The 15,551-nt window shown below is 43.5% G+C and overlaps 1 protein-coding gene across 2 annotated transcripts; it reads right to left on the bottom strand.

Annotated features, from left to right (window-relative positions):
• Positions 1 to 1,344: 1,344 nt before the first annotated feature.
• Positions 1,345 to 4,057, bottom strand: LOC120741763 (immunoglobulin lambda-1 light chain-like). Of its 2 annotated transcripts, XR_005697686.1 has the most exons (3): positions 3,618 to 4,057; positions 1,969 to 2,281; positions 1,345 to 1,836 (listed from the first exon to the last, which is right to left on the bottom strand). XR_005697686.1 is itself a non-coding variant. In XM_040044798.1 (2 exons), the coding sequence occupies exons 1-2, from the start codon at positions 3,760 to 3,762 to the stop codon at positions 2,106 to 2,108; spliced, it is 321 nt and encodes a 106-aa protein (XP_039900732.1). In that variant the 5' UTR covers positions 3,763 to 4,057; the 3' UTR covers positions 1,345 to 2,105. The 2 variants fall into 2 exon arrangements, 1 of the variants encoding a protein (XP_039900732.1); XM_040044798.1 differs by having other exon boundaries at positions 1,345 to 2,281.
• Between the last annotated feature and the right edge of the window lie 11,494 nt (positions 4,058 to 15,551).

The raw sequence follows: 15,551 nt of genomic DNA, 5'->3' as shown, positions 1-15,551 counted from the left end.
GGATCATCAAAAATAAGTAATTTATTTTTGGCAAGATCATCATTTTTATAGTGGCGACCCTTCCCATGAGTGATATGGGTAAAGATTTCCATCTAGTCACAGATTCTTTAAAAGCATCACTAAAGTTCAGCGAATTTCTAATTGATCCTCCTGCACTTGTGTCAAATATGGACACGCCTTTGTCCTCATGAAAGGTTGCCTTCACTCAGACCCATGCCCTGCTGTTCCTACCATGCCAACATACAGAAACATGTCAGGCAATGAGTTGGAATAAAGTTGAATCAAACCTTGAAACACAGAGATGGATGATATTTTATACCTTTCATTTATAAACAGTCAAAGCAGACGGGGTCATTTTTGAGCCCAAAGGAAAACCTGATTATTTGCTGCCAGTAAAAAACTTGAAGTCGTTTAAAAACAGCTTCCTACATTAACTTTGACATAAACCCGTCTGTGATCATCTGTTAAAGCGACCGACTCTGGTTGTGAAACAATAATCACAATAACTGATCATTTCATGTATTTTTTACACTGAATTGATCGACAATTTATACTTTAAAAAACACTGAAATGAAGTGGGGACATTTGTGACCCTGAGGACCACAGGTGTGTGGAAATCGGGACGACATTATGAGGGTTAAATCTTAATATTAATATCAACAGAATTTACAGCACAGCGTGGGTGAACTTAATAAATATTCAGCACTGGTTAAATCATCAAATTGATGAATGTTCTTTGTTTGACTTTGTTTCTCTGTGCTGCTCTTAATTATAATAATTATGATTTGATTTCAGTTTTTAACTCAATTATATTATTTGTATAAATTGTACTAGTCTGAATAATTAAGCTGATTAATCAATGACACATTTTGATTAAACATTTTACATATTTATGATTATTAGAAAAAGATGGAAAGATGCTCAATATCCATCTGAACTGATGGTGTTTTGTGAAATTGTTTTTACAAATCTTGTCTTAATTTATTCCCTTTTTCAGTGTTTTTAAATCATAACGGTTCAACTTGAGTTCTGTGGGATTTAATGTTTAGACTTCATCTTGTATTTGTCTTTTGTGATCGTACTAAACATCAACTCTGTAACAGCTCTGAGTTCACACTTTGTTTCTCTCACACACATGAACACAGATGCTTCCTGAATAACTTGAAGCAGAGTTCATGCTTGTAACTGTCATTGTGTTATTAAAGTGAAAAGCCACAGCTAACGGTGTGGAGGCTGCAGAGCAGAAACCCACACAGCCCGTCTGCTGCAGGAGAGCAAGTTTATGATCTGTGAATGCTGCAGTCACACAGGTTATGTATCACAGAAGAAATGAGAAATGCATTCTTAAAATCCAAATCTTTATTTTTACTTCAGACAAATAACTACACTGTTATTTTGTTATGGTGGGATCTGAATGCATCAGCTGAGTTTTTCTGCAGAGATGTACAAAAGAAATCTTCACATAAAGAATCTACACTTTTACAAACACATCAAACATGTTTATTTGTAAATTTATATTACACAGTTTAAGATGATTAAATGAGAAAAGGTCAAATGCTCAGTAATGAAACATTGAACCAACCAGAAGTTAATTTACATTTCTGACTGCTGACTGGAGGAAATCTGATGGTGAGAAAAGGCGAGCAGGAAACAGTCAGTCAGCATGTGTGCAGTTGGTGGACGCTCCCTTGTTTGTGAGCATCATCAGCAGAGAGAGTCCACAGCAGTACACCAGACTCTTCAGTATCAGCACTGTGTACAGCAGGCAGAGCAGCTTCACCTCGTGTATAGAAGGAAGAGAAGGAAGATACAGGACTGGTGGAAGAGCTGGAAGCTCTGAAACAGAAAAGGAGTCAAATGTTTGGAGCTGCAGTGAGAAATGTCAGTCCTCTGCTGCTCTGCTCTCTTTGACAGCATCTCCACATGAAGCTGAATCACTGCTGAACACAGTCACCAAGCCTTCATTACCTTGTTGTGTTTGGGCCTCCACTGTGCCCCCCTCGTGCTTCACCCAGCAGCTGTATTTATATGTGTCAGAATGGCTCCCATCAAGCATCCTGATGGCAATGGTGCGTCCCGCCTCTCTGAGCTCCAGCTGCTCTCCCTCAGCAGGGGGGCAGCTCCTCCGCTTCTCCGCCGTTCTTCTTCTGTCTTTTCCAGGAGAACTGGACCAGAGGAGGAAACATGGCTGAGGCCACACACAGCAGGGAGCTGTTCCCCTCCAGGTGGGCTCTGGATGCTGCTGGGTACACGCTCACCACGGGCTTCACTACCTGCTCATCTGAAGTTTGACAGCAGCAACAAGCAGCACAGACACACATTCACACAGTCAGCAGCAGCTTCCAGCACTGCACTGCATTCAGTCTGATCCTGGAAACTACATGGACTCTGATCACTAAACTACTCATCAATACAGCACAAAGTTCACTACATACACTGGATTCAGCTTCATATCAAACACAGTCATCACCTCATGTCATCATGGCTCACATGAGGAACACTCAGCATGATTTTACATCATGAAATTAAATATTTGTTTGCTGATATTTTAATATATTATTTATCACAAATGTACGCATATATAGATTTGTCTTCAAACTATTTAAATTATATTTTCCATCTTAAACACAAGTTTTACCAGAGATATTAATAATTCAACATGATTTAATTCCAGCAATGAAATTTCCACTTTTGTATCAGTTTTTAAACAGCTGTTTTATTCATGTTTTAATCAATACTATACTTCTTTCACAGACTTCACAATCCTTAAAAATGTTACTGGAATAAGTTGAAGGGCACTACATCTATTATTTAGTTTGATTATTGTTTTTATTTTGTTTTGATTATATACGGTGTATGTTTGAATTAATGCACAAATTAAATGTAATTAAGCTGCAATTTGAATGAGAATTAAAAACCTTTTTTCAACAGTATAAATTAATTCATCATTATTTATAATATAAAATCTAAAGAATCTGAAACATCATGAAAATTATTTTTCTGAAGAAATATTTACTGAAATATGATCATTGCGGAATTTTTTCTACATTTCTAATTTAGACTGACAAATCAAACAAGCAAGAAACACAAACATGACTTTAACAATTTCATATTTTGTTGTTTGATCTATATTATTTATTATTTATATTTTTTCATCACTGTTTAAACACTTTTTGTGTCCCTAATCAGTATCCATGTCAATTTATATATTAATATATTTTTAAAAAAAATCACCAATAGAATCTCTTTGAATATTAAAAACATGTTTACATTTTCTCTTCAGTATATTTATATTTACAAATCTTTTACTGTATTATTTTTAACACCAAATATGATCTTGTGTTAAAAACCAGCAGAATCACTGAGAGGATCAAATCCTAAATATTTGTAACATCACTAATATTTGCAGAAATAAAGAATAACTTTAGTTGTTCAGTGAGATTTCAACATGTTTTCAGAGATTATTGAGCTTTTCTTATGTAACAATGGCTGCAGATGAATTCTCTACTAATGATGAAAAACTAACATGTAAAGCCTGAAGCAGCAGAAACTGACTTTAAACACATTTTCAGCTTCTACAATAAAACAACTGAAGGAAAATAAATGTTTGTTCTTACCTGTTACAGACAGTTTAGTTCCAGAGCCAAAGATGAAGTAGTACCATCCTGTTCCTCCCACAGTGAGACAGACTGCTACAAAAACCTGTCTGCTGTTGAACGTGTCAGCTGAGGTGAATGAGTCCAAATGAGGAAGCAGGATCATATTTCAGCTCCATGATGTGTTTCTCTAATGTTCATATCAACATGACTGTCTCTTCTTCTCTTTTCTTTTAGCCACACTAGCAGCACGGCTCTGATGTTAATGTCAGTCTGTTGGTCAGTCCACTACTTTAGTCCACATGAAAATAGAAAATCACTATATAAGCACCAGTCCATTTATCCCATCAATGATGCACCACTACAATGAAACATGCTGCTGATAGTATCATGGTTTGGCCCATCTGGCTCACCATCATTAATCACACAATCAATTTTGAATTCTAGCAGCAAATTGTAAAGAAAACTAACAGAACATGTGTCTGTGAACTGAATCTCAGGAGAAAGTGGGCCATGCAGCACCACAATGACACAAACCAGTCACGTTTGTTTTCTTTGTTCCAAATAATGGTGAAAGAAAAAGAATCCAGTGAATCCAGCAAGTGATGTGATGAGTCTCTGATGTCTTTCTGATGTGGTTTTGTTGCGTCCTTCAAACCACACCTGGTGTATTTTAGAAGAGAAACATGTTGGTCTGCACAGGCTCTTCTATTTTCAACACTGACAGGATTTCCTTTGCTGTTTCTTCTGTCCTGCACATTTTCCTCTGTCTGGGCGAGTCCCCTCACCCACACCGGCTCTGAACTCTACATTGCCTGCTGGGTAAGATCAGCTTAACTATAAATCAGCTGCGCGGACATGAAACTGGTGATCGTTGGATCTCCACTTTGTAGTGTGTATATCATTGTGTGTGGTACTGCGTGAGACTGGTGTGTGTTTGTTACCTTTGTGGTTGGAGCCTTTCTCGGCAGCCTCCCAGGTTTCTGTTGCCCCGATCCAAAACAGAAAATCTCTCCTGCAGTGACGTGCTGCTGGCGCCATGTCTCGCGGGCCGCACACTCGGTGCACACCTAGGGTCCTGCAGCCTGCATGAATATTGCCCGCGGCCTTGCAGGTGTCCAGTATGTCCTGCTGTGGATCACCTGCCCAGTGTGTGGGAGTTCTCTGGTGGACATGGAGCTGTTCTCACAGTCTTGCAGGTTTGTGCTCGGTGCCCTCTCCATGCTCGCTGTTGTAAGCTGTGTTCCCTCTGGGAACATGCCATGCAGACCAGGGAAGCTCCACAGTCCTGAATATTGCCGGCACATACCAGAGAGGCTCGTGCTTGTTTTTTTTTACTCTAAACGTGCCCGCTAACCACTTCCCAACGTGCCTAAGGTTAATGCAGGGAAGGTGGATGCCTCACAGGCAATGGTGGAGTGTTCTCCATTTGATTTGTAGCCAGCTCCCTCTCTCGGCAGACCTTCCCTTACTCTCCCGGCAGGGGCTACTGGAGGACAGCTATCAGGAGGAGGCAGCAGAAGTCTTGGCAGAAGAGAATATTCATGCTAATGGACATCATCCGAGTGGGCCCTGGTGTTGGTAAAAGAAAATACAAATCAAAGTTACTGTCGTATAAAATATGATCAATGTTTAGAGAAAGTTCAGAGAATAAGATCCACAGCTCGTCTGGTGTCACAGTTACACATCCTCATCTTTCAGAACAAGAAATCAGCCTTCAAGGAGGGTTTGAAACAGTTGCATTCAATAACACAGATCATTTCTTAGAATGTACATTCAGATATATTTATAAGATAAAGTTTAACCTGCACAAAAAGTTAAAAAATGGACTGGTTCTTATAGAGCACTTTTCTACTCAATCTGAACACTCAAAGCGTTTTACACAACTTCTACATTCACCTTTTTCTAAGCTGCTTCCTATCTAACAGTCACACTCCGATGGATGCATCAGAGAGCAACAGAAGTTAGTATTTTGCACGAGGATATTTGGCTTGCAGACTGGGATCAAACCAAAAACCTTCTGGTTAGTAGGTGACCTGCTCTACTACCTGAGCTACAGCCACCCCAAACCATGCAAGTTTTCAGCTTTTCTTCATCTGTTGCAGCTTCAGTCTTATTTTTGGTTCATCAATTAAACTAATAAAGTTAATCTGACAGCAATGAGTCTTTGTCATTTTAATAACTATTAATTTATTAGATTTATATTTCCTGGGGTGTTATTCCCAGGAAATGTTATCATCTCAGCATCTCTGACTTTGTTTTTGATGAACTCGTTTCTAATCCTGTCTGTTCTGCTCGCTGCCAATGAAAGTCACTGTCATGGTCTGGAGTCTACTGACTCTGTGTTTTTGTTAATGATTATTAATATTCATCGTTTTTATTATTTTCTGGTTATTTGTTAATGATTTCTAGTGTTTTGATGTTACTGTGCCTCCCTTGTGTTCCTTGTGTCCCCTCTTGTCATCCTTGTCTCTATTTTCATGTATTTCCTGTTTTACTTTTGTGTCCAGTGCCAGTATGTTCTGTTTTGCTTCCTCCTGTGTCTCGTCAGGTCTAATTACGTTCATTTGTGTCTGTGAAGGTTCTCAGTCATCCAGGTCAAAGGAGCTTGCAAAGAAAAGCGTCTGGACTTCTTTAAGTTGCTTAAAGAGACGTTTCACCTCTCATCCGAGAAGCTTCTTCAGTTCTAAGGTCAAATGGTGGGGAGTCCCAGATTTAAACCTAGTGGGAGTTTCCCCCTAAAGAGGGACAAAAGGACCCCTTGATGATCCTCTAATCGCCTGAGCCAAGGTGTGAAACTGGGTGTGGGTCCTAATCAGCCAGGGTTTCAGGTGAGCTCATTGTGAAACCTGGCCCCACCTTATCATGCAAATTCCTGAGGTCAGATGGCCCAGGATGTGAGTGGGCGTTGAGGCGTCTGGGGAGGGAACTCAAAACTGGATTATAGATGGCAGACAGTTGGTGTCGTAAACCCCCGCCTCTGTTTAAAGATGGTCGCTCACAGTGGACATAGATGCTTCTTTCACTCCTCTTTCAAACCATCTGTCCTCTCTGTCCAAAATGTGAACATTGGCATCCTCGAAAGAGTGACCTTTGACCTTTAGATGCAGATGGACTGCTGAGTCTTGTCCTGTGGAGGTGGCCACCAGATCCACCAGATATATCACCAAACTCCTATGCAAACACAGAAACACAACAGTTAGAGGAGTTGAGGAAAGCGTATGAGACACTGGGTGAGAGGCTAAGACTATGTGGAACTATAAGGGCCCAGTCACCTGCTGTCGCACGCCAGCAGAGCAATTTGCAACCACGACCAATCATACAGATTAGCCCTAAGCAGCCAGTCACTGTAAGAGACCTTTCGTACTTACCACGCAGAGAATTCAAAGTGTTTGGAGGACAGATTGGAGACAACAGTTCCGAAATCAGCTACAACAGTCTCACCAAGCAGATTAATGAAGGAGTTAAAGAAGGATTTGTGGAGGCTGGAATTGTTCGAGGTGTGTTGAGAATTGTGAAGCCTGGCACCTTCCGGGACATGTTAATGCTCAAAGATGACCTGTCTCTCCATGAACTTCAGGGCTTTCTGAGGTCTCATCTTGGAGAAAAAGCGACAACTGAAATGCTCCAGGAGTTAATGTGTGCTAGACAAAGTGAACAAGAGACGCCCCAGCAGTTTCTGTATCGCATGATTGGACTTAAACAGAAGCTTCTTTTTCAGTCAAAGCAGGCCAACACTGAGATCTCCTATGACCCGAGGACCGTCCAGGAAGTTTTCCTTCACACAATCTATCAAGGCCTGGGAGCTGAGTACGCAGACTTGCGACAAAGACTAAGACCTCTCACCTCAAACAACAATGACACTGACGAAGAGATTCTTAGTGAGGTCACAAAGATTATCAGTGATGAAAATGAACACCAGCAAAGGTTAGGCCAAGTCACCTGCCAAAGGAGTGCACAAGCCCAAAGTGCTGGGATCGAAGCAAATGACAAGATAGCCAAAGAACAATCCTCACCAACAATCAAACAACTTGCCGCCCAAGTAGAGACTCTAACTAACATGGTTGCCAGCCTAATTAAACAACAGGAGGCAAAGCCTTGCCAGCTGTCCCTACAACCACCTCCCAACCCGCTTTTCCAAACCCAGGCAACCCCAACAGACCTCCTCAAAAGAAAGCGTTCCTTTGTCCAAAGTGTACTGAGCAGAACTTGCAGGACTGTAGTCATTGCTTTGTATGCTGCGAGTCAGGACACCGAGCAGTGGGATGTTTAAAGCGGACCAAAACTCAGGAAAACTGGAATCGGTCTCTGCCGAGGGACAGCCAGAGGCCGGCGCAGAGTCACAGTCCCAGCCAGTAAGGTCCTCCTCTGCACAGCTTACTACTGAGTGTGCAAGACGTCGCAGTAAGCTAAAAAGAAAGCAGCCAAAGCGAGACCAGAGGAAGCGACAGGTAACCTCTTGCCAAAGTTTAGGCAAAGTCCCCCTAGTTGGAAAGAAAAGCCTTCTCAAGTGTTTGATTGGTGGCTATCCAGTGACAGTGTTATTTGATTCTGGCTCACAAGTGAGTTTAGTGGACAGACAGTGGGTTCAGCGGTTTATTCCTAACTATCAGGTGCGACCCCTCCAAGAGCTGTTAAATGATGGACTTGAAGTTTATGCGGTTAACGGACAAGCAGTCCCTTATGATGGGTGGGTCGAACTTACAGTCACTCTCGCTGGTCACGAAGATCCCAATCTTACTGTGCAATCCCCTTTCCTTGTCAGTAAGCTGTCACTCCCTCAGCCCCTCCTGGGAGCGAACGTGCTTGGCGCCATTATCCAAGCACAAGAATCAGACTGAGAGGCCAGTGCTTTATTGTGTAGTCTCCTATGCAAAGCTTTTGGTACAGACGAAGAGCAAGTGATGGCTATGGTAAACTTCATACAAGTACCACAAAGAGCAGGATGTGACCCAGCCACAGTGAGAATTGGGAAGAGCAATGTGACCATTCCTGCTGGAAAAGCAGTCCAAGTGTGGTGCAGAGTACCCCAAAGTTTTGACATTTGTGACCCCCTGGTGCTGTACAAACCCGACGAGAACACTGCCTTGAGACACCTGAGTGTTGGGGAAGGGCTCCTTGAGATCAACAACCCTCAAAGGCCATTTGTTAAGGTCCCCATCTCTAACCACTCCAAACACGAAATAATTCTACCGAAGAGAACAGCCCTGGGTACTATTCAACATGTCGCTAAAGTTATTGAGACAGACCGACCCACAAACACATCAGAGCTGACTCAACCCACACAGAGCCCCATCACCACAGCTGAGGTAAGCGCAGCCACCTCTGTTTCTGAACTGTCCACTGAGTCATGGCTGCCCCCAGTTGATCTTAGCCACCTGAGTCCGGACCAACAGGAGTCAGTTGAAAAGGTGCTAAGGGAAGAGTGTGAGGCGTTCTCTCGTAGCAGCACAGACATAGGCTGTATCCCTTCACTACAAATGGAAATCAGGCTCAAAGATGATACACCCATCCAGAGGGCCTATGCTTCTATCACTAAACCCCTCTACAGGGAAGTGAAGGAGTATATTCAAGAGCTGATTGTCAAGGGATGGGTAGTGAAGTCACAGTCGCCGTATGCTGCTCCAGTCATTTGCGTAAGGAAGAAGGATGGGTCTTTACGTTTGTGCATCGATTATCGTCTCTTAAATAACAAGACTGTGCCAGACAGACACCCACTCCCCCGGATCCAGGATCTCACAGACTCGCTAGGTGGTTACAGCTGGTTCTCGATCCTGGATCAGGCCCCTACCCCGTGGGGCCTCTACGAATGGGTGAGGATACCATTTGAACTGTCGAATGCCCCAGCCACCTTCCAACGGAGCATGGAAGAAATGCTTGACACTCTCCGAGACGAGTGCTGTATTCCTTACCTTGACGACGTGCTTTGTTTTTCCAAGTTGTTCAATGAACATGTCCAAGTGCTACAGAAAGTCCTTCAAGCCCTACAACAGCATGGTGTAAAGCTAAAACCCGAGAAGTGTGAGCTGTTCCGTAAAGAGGTTCGCTATGTCGGCCGATTGGTATCTGCAGATGGAGTAAAGGTGGACCCCAAAGATACTGAGGCAGTACAGGCACTCAAACACAAAAGGCCACAGACCGTCGGAGAAGTCAGGCAGCTTTTGGGATTCCTAAGCTATTATCGGACGCATGTGCAGGACTTCTCACGCATAGCCAAACCATTGTATGACTTGCTCCAAGTCCCGTCCAACACACTGCCACCAAAGTCAAACAGAGGCAGAGCAAAACACACTCAGCAGCCTTCTCGAGCCCTGATACAGTAGCTGTAGTGCCCCTTCACTTCACTGTGTAATACCTTTTGTGCAATACTTTTGTTAATAGTCAATGGTGCAATAGACCTCAATACTTGAAATGTGCAATTCACTTGTATTTTAATTTTTATTCCTATTTATTCTATTTATCCCCTTCGTATATTTTATTTATATTTGTCTCTGTATTTATATATGTGTGTGTGTGTGTGTGTGTGTTCATATATATATAATATTCTGTAACTCTGTAACTTCTGTCGGTGCTGTGCTTTTGGAAACCGAATTTCCCAGAGGAACCCACACGAGGGATTAATAAAGTTTTATCTTATCTTATCTTATCTTATCTTATCTTATCTTATCTTATCTTATCTTATCTTATCTTATCTTATCTTATCTTACAGTGGAACAAAGAACAGCCACCAGTGTTAGCGTACCCTGACTTCACCCGACCTTTTATATTGCACACGGACGCATCCCAGAGAGGCCTTGGTGCCGTCCTATATCAGAACCAACAAGACAAGATGAGAGTGATTGGGTACGGGTCTCGCACGCTCACACCTGCTGAACAAAACTACCACTCGCACAGTGGAAAACTAGAGTTTCTCGCCCTCAAGTGGGCAGGTTGTGACAAGTTTAAGGATTACCTCTACTATGCTCCACATTTCACCATTTTTACAGACAACAATCCCTTGACATATGTCCTCAGCACAGCAAAGCTCAATGCAGTCGGACACCGTTGGGTCGGACAATTGGGAGATTTCCACTTCGACATCAAATACCGGCCAGGAAAAGTAAACATTGATGCAGATGTGCTGTCACGTTGCCCGCTTGACATTGAGAGGTTCATGCAAGAGTGCTCAGAGGAGCTGTCGGAGGAAGCCGTATGTGCAGTTTGGGAAGGGAGCAGAAGAGCGGAGCAAGGAGACGTAGCATGGATTGCAGCCCTTAACCTCACCGCACCAAACCTACCCGTCAAAGAACCCCTACAGTCAATCAGTCATGACCGACTTGTACAATCGCAGAGAGCAGATCCAGCAATCGGAAAAGTCATTGACATGGTAGAGAAGGACATAAGACCAACAGAAGATGACAAGGCTGACACTAACACAAAGAGACTGTTGAGAGAGTGGAGCAACTACACATGGAGAATGACCTTCTCTATAGAAAGACTGCAGGACGCAAGCAACTGGTCCTACCTACTCTCTACAGACAGGTTGCTCTCACACACCTCCACAACAACATGGGCCATGTCGGCGTGGAGAAAGTCTTGAACCTGGCTCGAGAGCGGTTCTATTGGCCTTTCATGAAGAGAGAAATTGAAGAGTACATCGCAAGGAAGTGTCAGTGCATCAAGCAGAAGAAGCCAACGACACACGAGAGGGCACCCATGAGTAGCATAACATCCAGCTCCCCTCTTGAGCTCGTTTGCATTGACTTCCTGCACTTAGAGTCTTGTAAAGGTGGGTTCGAATATATACTGGTTGTTGTGGACCATTTTACCAGATTCGCACAAGTGTATCCCACCAAGAATAAGGCCGCAAAGACCACGGCAGACCGCCTCTTCAACGACTACATTCCCAAATTTGGCTAACCCTCCAAGCTCCACCACGACCAGGGTCGCGAGTTCGAGAATGAGTTATTCAAGTCCCTAAGAGAACTTGCAGGGGTTGGTCACTCAAGGACATCCCCCTACCATCCCCAATGCAACCCTACTGAAAGACTGAATTGCACCCTGTTACAGATGCTGCGTACACTGGGAGAAAAGGAGAAACAAAATTGGAAGGAACATCTACCCCATGTTATCCATGCTTACAACTGTACCAAGCATGAATCGACTGGCTTCTCTCCGTACTACCTCTTGTATGGTCGATACCCTCATCTTGCAGTGGACCTTCTCTTTGGTCTCATGGCAGAAAACAACACTGAGACACCACATGGGTATGCAGAAAGATGGAAAGGGAAGATGACAGAAGCATACCGCATTGCAAATGCAAACAGTCAACAGTCAAGTTCCAAAGGCAAAGCAAGCTATGACAAAAGGTGCAAAGGAGTAATGCTACAGACAGGAGACCGAGTACTGGTACGAAACCTGAGTGAAAGGGGTGGCCCTGGCAAACTGAGACGCTACTGGGAGCAAACGGTCTACATTGTGAGGGAGCAAGTGGGTGACAACCCCGTCTACAAAGTGAGTCCAGAGGCGGGAGGCCGTCCTGTTCGCACCTTGCACAGGAACTTGTTGTTACAAGTAAACGACTTGCCAGTGGACGTTATCTAAAGTCAGGTTACAAGACCACCCAAGAGAAACAAGAAGTCCACCGGAAGCCCAATGACACCAGAGCCGAACCCTGACGCAACTGACTCGGAAGAGGGTGAGCCATTCTACTGGCTTGGTGTACCCAGATATCCTCGAGGGGGCCATTCTCCAGTCACACCAGGTCCAAGTGGAGTGCAACGGAGCTCCAGTCCAAGTGAACTAGGACAAGTCTTAAGAGCTCGTGTCCAACCTAGAAAAAAAAGTGGCATGGTTCCGGAAGAGGATCTAATCGTGTTAAGAGACTCAGACCTAACTCAGCTAAGTGACGATCAGGAGATGCCTCAGGTTCAAGAAGAAGTTGACGTCACTGAGTCCAGTCCTGATCCAGTAGAGGTTCCTGACCCAGAGCCGGAACCCAGGGTGGAGCCAGGGAATGACATCCATCCAGAGCCACCGCCTCATCTTAGGCAGTCCAGCAGGCACCACATTCTTCACCTACCCGTCCTTGGTTCAACCAGCCTATCAGGCTCATCTTGCGGTGAACACCATCAACGTCCAGCATTCGCCATATCCTTCCCTGTACTACCCTCTTCTCTACTCCCAGCCCCCTGCCCCTCTCCCCTTAGCCCTTACTTACCTGTTTCATATGCTGTTCCTTGATATTGAATCGAACAGAAATCTCGGGAAGAAGGATGCCTGAAGTCTAAGGACACCGGGGCAAGAGGAATATTCCAGGGACTTCTGTAAAGAGACTTTGTTAGTTTAAAGTTTTTTTTATAATTCAAGTTAAGTGTCAGGAGCCACTTTTGCTGTTGGGGAGCGTGTGATGAACACAAATGTGCTACCACATTTTGGTAAATTTTATTATTTTTAAGAAAAATATATGCCAGCAATTAAGACAATTATTATTTTACATTCATTACGTGTAGTCCATAACAATTGAGGAGAGTAAAAGTGAGAAATAATAAGCGGAACTGTTTAAAATGTAGTCGTTCGCCCGCGGTTGCCTAGAGCGGACCTACTTCCTGTCCTCTCAGACGCAATTCGGGAAAAGATACGAGTGCTCCTGTGATTCTTTCTCTGAGACTCTACCTTTATTTTTACAGGTCAGTATCGTCTTAAAAAGTGACTTGGGGAGGCACACTGCCGTGAGTTCTCAGAAATCAGCTCCTTGAGCAAAAGAAATGACAACCTCACAGAACGCAAGTATGGCGAAGCTCGCGGCTCTCCAACAGGATATTGAGAGACCAGTGTTGGACTGTAGAACTGCTTTGAAATTTATATGAGCTGTTCGCACTAAAGTAAAAAGCACCATCACTTCATGCGGATACCCCTTCGGCGCCAGCCGCGGTCTCGAGGCTGGAGCCGAAAAACAACACCCTGATAACGACTGTGTTTAGTCTGTTCCTTCCCATTCCATGCAAGGCCACCTGGGTTGGCTGGTAGACTGTTTACTTTGCCTGGCAGGGTGAAGGACACTGTCTCAGCTGAACTCTGGACACGCACACACATACACTTACACTGATAAGCACACACTCATCCCCCTCCCTTTCCAAACGCCTTTGATGCTTGCTTCCTGCGGGGGAACACGGCAGGTCTGTGTACCGCGCTGGAATGGTAGCGCTGTGCAGGGCGGCTGCTGTGTTCGCTTCGGATTACTCCTCACCCCCCACCCAATCCTGTGGCTTGTCATGTCTTTCACAATGTTGTGCTGTGGACATTTATGTGCATTTTGTGCAGAGGAGTTTTTTTGTTTCCTTTTCTCATGCTGTCCTACCATGGAAGCACAGCATGAGTAGAGGTCTCTTTTTTTCCTCTTGTACTTTCCATTGTAGTGTATATTTCAATGTTTTTCTGTAACTTGTATCCCCATGTAATGTCTGTGTTGTGTGTGTAAGGTCGGGGGGGGGGGGGTTCCATTTCAGAGCAGGGCAACCTGCATGTGGCGAATAAAGCTTTGATTGATTGATTGATTGATTGATTGATTGATTGATTGAAAATACAGTGTATGGGGGGTTTGTGCCTCGTTCTACTTCAGTGTTTACTGAGAGTTATGTTAACACCGGCGATGTAACCTTAAGTGGGGTTTAGTTGAAAGTTACTGAAGCCCGCCACCGCAGCGGTGGTAGAGCCAAGCCCCAAGTCTCGCGAGAGTTACAGCGAGTTATCGCGAGAGTTACCACGAGAGTTCGCCAGCCCGCGGGATGTATTTAAACTTGGTAAACTCCATTTAACAATCAAATATGTGTGTGTGTGGTGCTCCAATTTAACTGTAAAGGCCCTGGCATCAGATTATTCGAGTTTAAAATATCTCATATACACTTTATGGTTCAAGTGATGTGGAAATGTTAAGAATAAGCTAAGAATGCATGTACATTTATGTTGTTACATTGCAAAGTAATACATTCAGTTGTGTTTTGTCTAATCTAGTAAGATTTATGCACTTATATCAGATTTGTGGATAAGCTATTTTGAGTTTGCCCTATATGTGAGAAAGAGCAATAAGACGTTTCAGACATTATATGGTATCTGCACTGCTGATGTAAATGAGTGAAGGAATAGCGTAATTAACAGTGTAAACTGGAGAAATGTAATGACCATAGATACATATATTTGCCATATGCCTTTTATTTACCTTTTACAGTATTGAGCATATCTGACAAGTGAAAGCACTGGATGTAAATTATATTTGTTGATCTGAAATAAGAGACGCAATTTGAGAAAAGATATGAGTGCTCCTGTGATTCTTTCTCTGAGACTCTACCTTTATTTTTACAGATTTGTATTCTTTTTGTTATTGTGGTCTTCACACCTGGGACCCGTAACATTGACATCTGATCATACAATGCCCCCCCCCCATCATCTATTTCTAACTTTTTAAAAAAAAAGTTTAGACCTTATGTCACGAGCTGCAGGGGGCAGACCGTGTGGAGAGAGTAGAGGACCCAAGCGCAGACAGAGGCAAGGAGACAAAACTGGACTTAACGAAAAGCGAACCTTTATTTAGGGCTGAAAATTTACAAAAATGCAAAACTGAGGGAAAACCTGAACATAACCTGGGAAACTAGGACTCTCACTGTGACTTCATTACTGTGACCTGACTGGGAAACTGTGACAAGGGGTACATACAGAAGGAAACACAGACAACGCGACACTGAACACAGGAAGACTGAGGACTTAAATACACACATGAGGCGATCAGGGGAAGTGGAGACACATGAGGACACAGCTGGAATGAAACATAATGACACAGGGGAGAGTAAAACTAACCACACGAACACAGAACATAAGACCCTTTTCAAAATTAAATAGAGAACATGAAGACTTAGACACGACAACAAAAGCTTAACAGACCTAAAACACATGACAGACTGGACAAGGAACCACAAACAG

The sequence above is a fragment of the Simochromis diagramma genome, unplaced genomic scaffold (genome assembly GCF_900408965.1).
Source record: "Simochromis diagramma unplaced genomic scaffold, fSimDia1.1 OVJJ01000396.1, whole genome shotgun sequence".
Taxonomy (NCBI): Eukaryota; Metazoa; Chordata; class Actinopteri; order Cichliformes; family Cichlidae; genus Simochromis; species Simochromis diagramma.
The sequence above is the reverse complement of the archived record's forward strand: the minus strand, read 5'-3'. Positions and strand labels throughout refer to the sequence as shown.